The sequence below is a fragment of the Protopterus annectens genome, chromosome 6.part0 (assembly GCF_019279795.1).
Source record: "Protopterus annectens isolate FY-2018-M chromosome 6.part0, PAN1.0, whole genome shotgun sequence".
In the NCBI taxonomy this organism is placed as follows: Eukaryota; Metazoa; Chordata; order Ceratodontiformes; family Protopteridae; genus Protopterus; species Protopterus annectens.
The window spans coordinates 1542530233-1542538241 of record NC_056737.1 but is presented as its reverse complement, the minus strand read 5'-3'; the positions used below and the strand labels follow the sequence as shown (position 1 = coordinate 1542538241).

Genomic DNA, 8009 nt, shown 5'->3' with positions numbered 1-8009 from the left:
CTAGAGTGGGGAGTGCCTGCTATTTTGTCCATACATCAGTGCCTCCTTAACATGAATTATGTTGTTTAGTTTTAGAAAAAACAATTTTTTATAAAAGTACAGAGTCTGCATTACTTATAATACAAAGCAATAAAAAGTATTACAGATTAAATATTATTTCAGCTTAAAATGTGAAAATGCATAACAAATTATAACAGGCTGCATAGTTTGCAGTGTAAAGGCATGCTACCACAAAGATAATTGAAAGCATATAGGTTCACAGGTTCATAGGATGATACTAGGCTATTGGCCTGGATGCCCATATAAGCCTAGCCAAAAATTTTGCCTAGTCAGCATGTTGGAAAGAGTTCATTCACCTTTTATGGAAGGTGGTTGTTTTAAATGTGGTAGGTGCCCTCAGTATAAGTTGGAAGCAAAACAGATCAGAATTCCTCATTTTCATGTGATAAAACCAAGGAGAAAATATATTTGTTATTCTAAAGGGGTAGTTTATGTCACTATGTGCCAGCTCTGCGAAGGGTTCTATGTGAGTAAGACCAAGAGGGCCATTAAGCAGAGAGTGTATCAGCACAATTATGACATTCTTAACAAAATGAAAACAATGCCTTGTTCAGGCATATTAGAGACCATCCTAACCACACTTTTACATTTTGTGTGGTTAATAAAATAGACCTTAGGTCAAGAGGGGGGTCCATCTGATGATTATCTTGAGTTTTTAGAAATTAAATGGCAAGTTAGATTGAATGCTTTCATCTATCCTGGACTCACTGATAGAATTACACTTTGCCCCTTACTGAAATTAAAATCTGCTTTTTGCCTTTAACAGTTTCAATGTATGTCAATATAAGGGCTTTATTTCATGAATACAATGGGGTAAATTACTATTCTTTAGGTTTAAATGTTATTAGTATGAATATATTTTAGTTTTTATAAAGTGCTTTCATGAGATTCAGTCAGGATTTTTGTTTTATGTGACTTGTATCAATTAAGGGTGGGGACGTGATTAGTGTTCAATTAATTCTTGTGCAGGAGGTTGTGTGTGTGTGTATATATATATATATATATATATATATATATATATATATATATATATATATATATATATATATACATATATCTATAGGGACGTTTGTGCTTTGTTAATTTATTCTGAAGAAGTCTTGTATTTGGAGATGAAAGCGCTCAATAAATTTTACTTTTCGTACCTGTGGAGTTTGGCTGCTTACTTCTACTTCCCTTGTATTCTTGGTTCTTGCCCTTGTGGTTACAGTGTATTAACAGAAATCATATAACAAAGTCATTATCTGCAACTGAAGCATATTATAAACAGAACTTACCATACCAACAGGACCCTCTTTGCAAATGTAATTTTAAAACTGAAATTGGTTAGGAAATGTGTTCTGAAATAAACTATTATCCTTTGCTTTATATAAATGGGCAAAATTATATGTTTTAGCTAGCTTCATTTTAATGTAGCTGCAGAAAAACACACAATGTATGCAGTACAAATCACAGCCAGCAGCAGCGCTGCTACTTGCATTATCATGAAGTTCACATACTTCAGAACATTAACATTTCTAATGGCAAAGGAACAAGACATTACTAGCTGTATATGAGGGAACAGAATGTATTCCGTATGCTGATGAGAAAGTTCAGAGTACCATTAAAATATATTTTTTAAAATAATTTACAAAAGTATTAAAATACATGGTTTATGAAAGCAAGTTGCTTGTGCATTTAATAGTAAAAATTCTATTTCAAAAGAGCACTTCATTCCATTTATTCTACATGCATTTTCCATCTTTTGGTATTATATTAAATGAAGAATGATTCTGTTGTACATACAAGAAAAAAGCTGCAAAACATCAAAACATCATATGCCACTTTGAAAAGATATAAAATATATTATATGATGATTTATTCAGGAATCAAGTTTTTATTGTGTGAAACTGATCTGATTTCATTTAGCCATGCCTGAGCTTTTGCTCCAAGTGTATTCTGGGACTGCAAATTCTGTTCCACACATCGGTCTTTCTTATCTCTGAAACAAGAAAAATATGGTCAGCATTCGTAGACCTCATGGAGCTGCAGCAATATATCATATTTGAGAGTATGAAAGACTTTTATGAAATGTGCATTTATAGCTAATTTTAAGCATATCAAACTATTGCAGTATTGTCTTTTTTACAGTGTGTTAAAAAAGTTTTCATCTAAATGCTTTAACATCTTGAATCACATTAGCACTGTCTCTCATCCCTCTCATACAGATGACAAGCAGGCGGAATAGTTCATTTAGATGCTTTATTACATAGAAACACATAAGGAAGGATAGCAGCATCATAAAATATAAACAAATTGATTAACAGACAGACCTTACATACATTCATGCTTACATCTCAACAACTTACTACAAAATGGGAGTCAGACTTGCATGTGTTCAGTTTTTATTCACTTGTGCAAGCCCTTGAATAGCTTCTTAAAGAGATACACAGACACATTGATCTACATCCTCCCTCTTAAAAAGATTTCCCTTAATGAAAATGACGGAAGTTACACATGGATTAATACAGTCATTTAGAAACAAACACAATGTTCATGTTCAAGTTGCCGTGTATCTATGACATGGTCTGGAGATGTGACCAGATCTGGTAACAATCAGGACTGGATTTCGCAACATGGACAGTCATTGGTGAACAACTTGTATCAGGAACTTTGGGATTTATCACAGGAATGGGAATATTCTCTGGAACGTCTTCTAGAACTGGTGCACTGGATCACTCTGAGATAAACAGTCTTTCTCACAGGCTACATGCTGTGGTATAGGCTTGGACACCGGTATCAAATGTTTCTGTTTCCGCCTAAAGTCTACTTTATGTGATTCCGCAATGTATGATCTCTGGGCAAATATTCTTCATGACACCAATCCAATCATAACCTTTGGATGTTTGCTTCCTTACTACTTCTCCCTCTCGTAATGGATTGAGCAGTTTGCTAGTCTTATCGTAACAGGATGCCTGGGTTAAATGCTTCTTCAACAGATTGGTATTCACTGACCTGTTCTTTTTTACACATGGAACTAACAATTGATTACTGATTGGTAACGTGGTTCTGGTTTGTCTTGACAGAAGTCTCTGGGCAGGTATACCAAGATGTTTATCATAAGGAATATTTCTGAGGTTCAAGAGATTCAGCAAAACATCACTACTGTCTCATTCCGACTTTTCTACTAATTGCTTTGCACTTTGAACTGCACTTTCTGCCAGACCATTTGACTGCGGATACTCTGGGCTACTCGTGACATGAGTAAAGTCCCACTCTTCAGTAAATCTTTTGAACTGTTGGCTTGTAAATTGTGTCCCATTGTCAGAAATAATTTTGTGTGGACTACCATGGACTGCAAAATGACACTTCATCTTAGTAATGACAGTATTGGATGCTAGATTAGGAAGAAGGTCAATCTCAAACCAGTTCGACTAAGAGTCTACTAACACCAAATAATCCAACAATCAAAAAGCAAATGATGCTAGTAAACAGTTCTTTCAGCAATAAATCCAAATTAAAAAGCAAGTAGAGGAGGCTCCAGACCACAGCTATACAACACATAAAAAGGTTTATTAAAATATCAGTCAAGTACCAGGTGAGCGCTTTCGTGGCCCAAGCCACTTCATCAGACAATACAAGAATGCTGTTCTATAAAATTTATACTCAGTACTTCAATTAATTATGCAAAACATCCTTGTCCTTTGAACAGATTTAAAGTCACATAGTAGTGAATAAAAACCACCACATAAAAGGCAAATCAAATATAAGCACTGCCCTACATAAACATTCCTGCAAACCACATAAAAATATTAAGAAACACAATCCCCTCAAAATGAATTCATATTCATATAACATACAAAAATAACAAATATACATATAAAAATGAACAAATATTCATAGACATTCCTGCATATATTAACACAAATGCATAACAAACACACAAATGACCTACTGAATACACATCTGACTTAGTTATAAATTTATAAACAATACTGGGGCTGTAGTACATAGCGAGCCATATTAAATAGGACCTAAATATTAAATCTTGTCTCACACAGAGTACCTCCAGATTCATATACTGGAGTTCAATATGTGTCAAATTCTAATAATACTTTGCATAATTAATTCTGTAAGTCCCTATTTATCAAGATTGGTTTGATACTAATTTTGTCATTTAAGCAACATTATTCAAAAACATTCCATAAACTGAAACTAGACATATTCTAAAACATGAATGATTACTGTCATGCCAGTTTTACAGAATGAGAACATTAGCATATGACCTTCCAGTATGCATTCAAACTGAACATGAAAGATGGCAAGCAGCATACCAACAACACATGGAACAAACTCCAGCAATTATTTAGCTTTGTGTGAAAAACAAAACAAAAAAAAAACAATTTTGTGTTTTCCACCATAACAGAATATGTTCCACCACATTAACATATACTTAAGTCCATGTTTGCCTCCCATATAATCAGTAACGTGGATAACAGACCTGGTAATTGACATGACATAGTTTTAGATTTCCAAAGCTCTGGATCCAAACTACAGAAATGAATTCCATTTTAGTTTCTCAGCACTGCAGCATACAAGTACACTGCAATCACTTTAAGCTGCCACCCAGCAACTGAAAGTATATACAGAAGATGACTCTCAGGAAAATGCAAGACATTGTCTGACTTGATATAAACCAGGCTATTCCAATGATTATCTATGCTTCTATGATATAAAACCACTGGTGGGTGGTGCAGTGGTGCAGTGGTTAATGCTGTCACCTCACAGCAAGAGGTTCTCTGGTTCAATTCTCAGCTGGGGTGCTTTCTGTGTGGAGTTTGCATGTTCGTGTGGGTTTCCTCTAAGTACTCCAGTTTCCTCCCACAGTCTAAAAACATGTTTCTGGAGCATTTCTACCCAGGCCTCCACTGAAAATAGGATCTGTGGATCCTAGTTCGACTTTCCCAGTTAATAAAATAAAAATTGTACTGTAATTTCTTTTTTTTTCCCAAAACTTTTTAAGTTTTCCATGGAAAGTAAAATACAACAAATGACAAACAGTATTCTCATTCTAAGACAAATTAATAACAAACAAGGTAAAAACTATTTACAATATATATATATATATATATATATATATATATATATATATATATATATATATATATACATAGGACTGAAGCAAAATGGCAGATCACAGTTAAAATACATAAGTTCTTTAGTGTAAGTATCAATTCAGAAAAAGTTGTGGTCCATTTGTAAAGTCTCAATAAGTGCTAAATGTAGTGTAATTTCTCATGGCCATTTCTACTCTTGGTACTTATTCTATACAGCAGTACAGTCACCTCAACATGCACACACACAAAAGCAAATCGCCATTCAGCTGGAAGTAAATTAGGAACTACAGGTATATAATATTTCTGAAAAATCTCAACAAATAAAACAAAAAAAAGTATGAGGGAGTGGTTATGTTACTGAAAAGACTGTAAGAGGATTAAACATCAACTTTTATGACTTCTTCATGCAGCTTTATGAGATATATATGCCACATTCTTGTTTTTCTAATTTCTCACAACATAGTTGTAGACTAGCAAGTTGTTACCAAGACTTATTTCTCCACTAACAACAGTAAAGAAGTAAACTAGCTATTTGTTCTTCATACAGTGCAAAAGTTAAAAGCACCACTGCAATTGAAACAACGTATAATGTGAAATATCAGACTGTGACAGTAAACACCTGTAAACATATCAGTCTATTTTTCTTAATAACTTTTTAAGCATATTAAACTAGTATTTAAAATGGTTTCTGTTTTGTGTTAACATGCATCTTCTGAGCAATAGCAAGTATTAGACTTTAGGGTTTGTAGCTGTGTGCTGTATTTTTAGCCAACATTTGTAGCCACAGTGGCTACGTTCTGTGGCCACCTAGTGACAGTGATGTTTCTCACAGGTAATTCTACTGTGATTTAGATGCTGTAATCCACAATATTCATGGCATGATCTTCCTGATACCATGCAGGGCACTGTTTGGTAAACCAGGACTGTCTTCTGCTGGTACGCTCTTCCAGGCTGGCTATTAAATGCTGAGGGGGTTGTTCTGCCCAGCTTCACTGATCCTTGTGTTTACACTGTTTGCAGCTCATAGACTGTACAAATATCCTGCACACTGGGGACTGGTAATATGGAATTTAATCTTGCTCCTTGTGTCACACATACTGCTGTATGACATTTGTGACAGGCCTTTATATTACAGATGAGGGATCCCTTGTTCTATGTGAGCAAGTCCACTCTCTGAGGGAGTTCTTCAGCAATTAGCTCCGGCCAGAAGCACAAGAAGGAGATGCAGTGTTATCTAGGCCAAAAGGAAGTCTTCAGAAGTATCTTCAGTAAGTCCTTCTTGATCTTTAGAACAACTATAAATGTTAAAGAGATAAATGGGAAAATAAAGGGACATACTCTTCCAGGAGGCAGACAGATCTACTTGGGTAGTTCTCCATAGTTGGACAATGTCCTGAGAGACTTCTGGGTGCAGCATCCACTCATGAGGGACTATCCTGGATCCGTTCAGAGAGTTTGCCACCGTCTTCTTTTTTGATAGAATGCATGCTTCCTATACACTTAACTGTACTGAGCTGCCATTTCCCAGGCAGTCATGGCTAATCTGCAAATGGGGATTGGCTCTTGTACCCTCTATCATTTATTTATATACTACATCACTGAGTCATGTCTGTTATTACTAGCACTGTTTTTTTATCAGGACTACCACTTCCATGAGATGTATGTGTTTTCATCTAAATTCTAGCTCCTAAATGCCATAGCCACTAACTCCTTGAGATTCTATTCCCCATGTGAAGTCTGAGGCATCTGTGGTGAATTACTGAGAGGGAGTACGAGGAGAAAGGGGTTGACCTGTGTTAACAAGGAGCTGATTGGCCTACCAATGGAGTTCTTCCTTTATTAAATGAGAAACAGAATAAAAATGATAAGGGATGCAGATATTAAACCTAGATGTATTTCCGTAACCATTGATTTTTCCATATAGGAATTGTGGCAAATGAAATCAGGAGAATGGATGACCTAGGGTTCCTAAGAAATTTTCTTTCTGTACACATTTTGATGTGATAGATTTAGAAAGTAGTGAAAGAAAGAAATAAAGAACATTTTCTGGGGGTAGGGCAGCTGTTATCAGACTCATGTCTAAAAGCCAACCTAGGGTGACTATCCTGAGAGTGGGGATCAAGGATAACTTTTTTTCAGACTTAGATTGAAGCCCAGATTGTGAACACATTCACAGTATACTAATAGATGCTAGGGTGTCTTGGGTGAAGAATGTTGAAATGAGGCAACTGTCCAAGTAGGGATATATGTGAATGCCTTTTATTCTGCAACAATGCTATGACTGGAGCAAAGGACTTGGAGAATACTCCTGCAGTGGTAGAGAAACCAAAGGATAAAAATGTAAATTGGAAGCGCAGTCTCAAGGCAAAGTTCATCAAGTTTGTTTTTCAATGTGAAATACTTCATAAGAACACCAAGTGAACAGAAGACAAGTCACATGATCATCATATGATAAAACACTTTCATCATTAACAATTAAAATACTATGAACCAAAACACTGTTCATCTAATTATATACAATTAACAAAACAAACACACACACACACACACACACACACACACACACACACACACACACACACACACACACACACACAAACACAGATCATTCTGTTTTTAAATAACATACTAAAACCCCTTCCTGAATAAATACATAATGAATTTGCTTACCAAAACATTTGCCCTTCCTGACAGACATATTAAAACATATGTATTCTTTATGAACTGGTACGTGCAGGTAAGCAACTTTGAGAGCCTGTGCAACTAGAAAACCTCAGGATGACAGAAGAGGAAAAAATATTTGTAAAACCAGCATTTTGAATTTTTGAACCAAAAGAAAGGTGCTCTGCTTTG

General features: G+C 35.3%; 1 protein-coding gene across 1 annotated transcript in view; it reads right to left on the bottom strand.

The window, feature by feature from the left end:
* Nucleotides 1–1446: 1446 nt before the first annotated feature.
* Nucleotides 1447–8009, bottom strand: part of LOC122803998 (cilia- and flagella-associated protein 221-like) — a 1154724-nt gene continuing 1148161 nt past the window's right edge. The window contains exon 15 of the mRNA XM_044073679.1: nt 1447–2041. Within this exon, the coding sequence (XP_043929614.1) occupies nt 1918–2041 (124 nt within the window). The 3' untranslated portion in view covers nt 1447–1917. The remainder of the gene's footprint in view (nt 2042–8009) is intronic.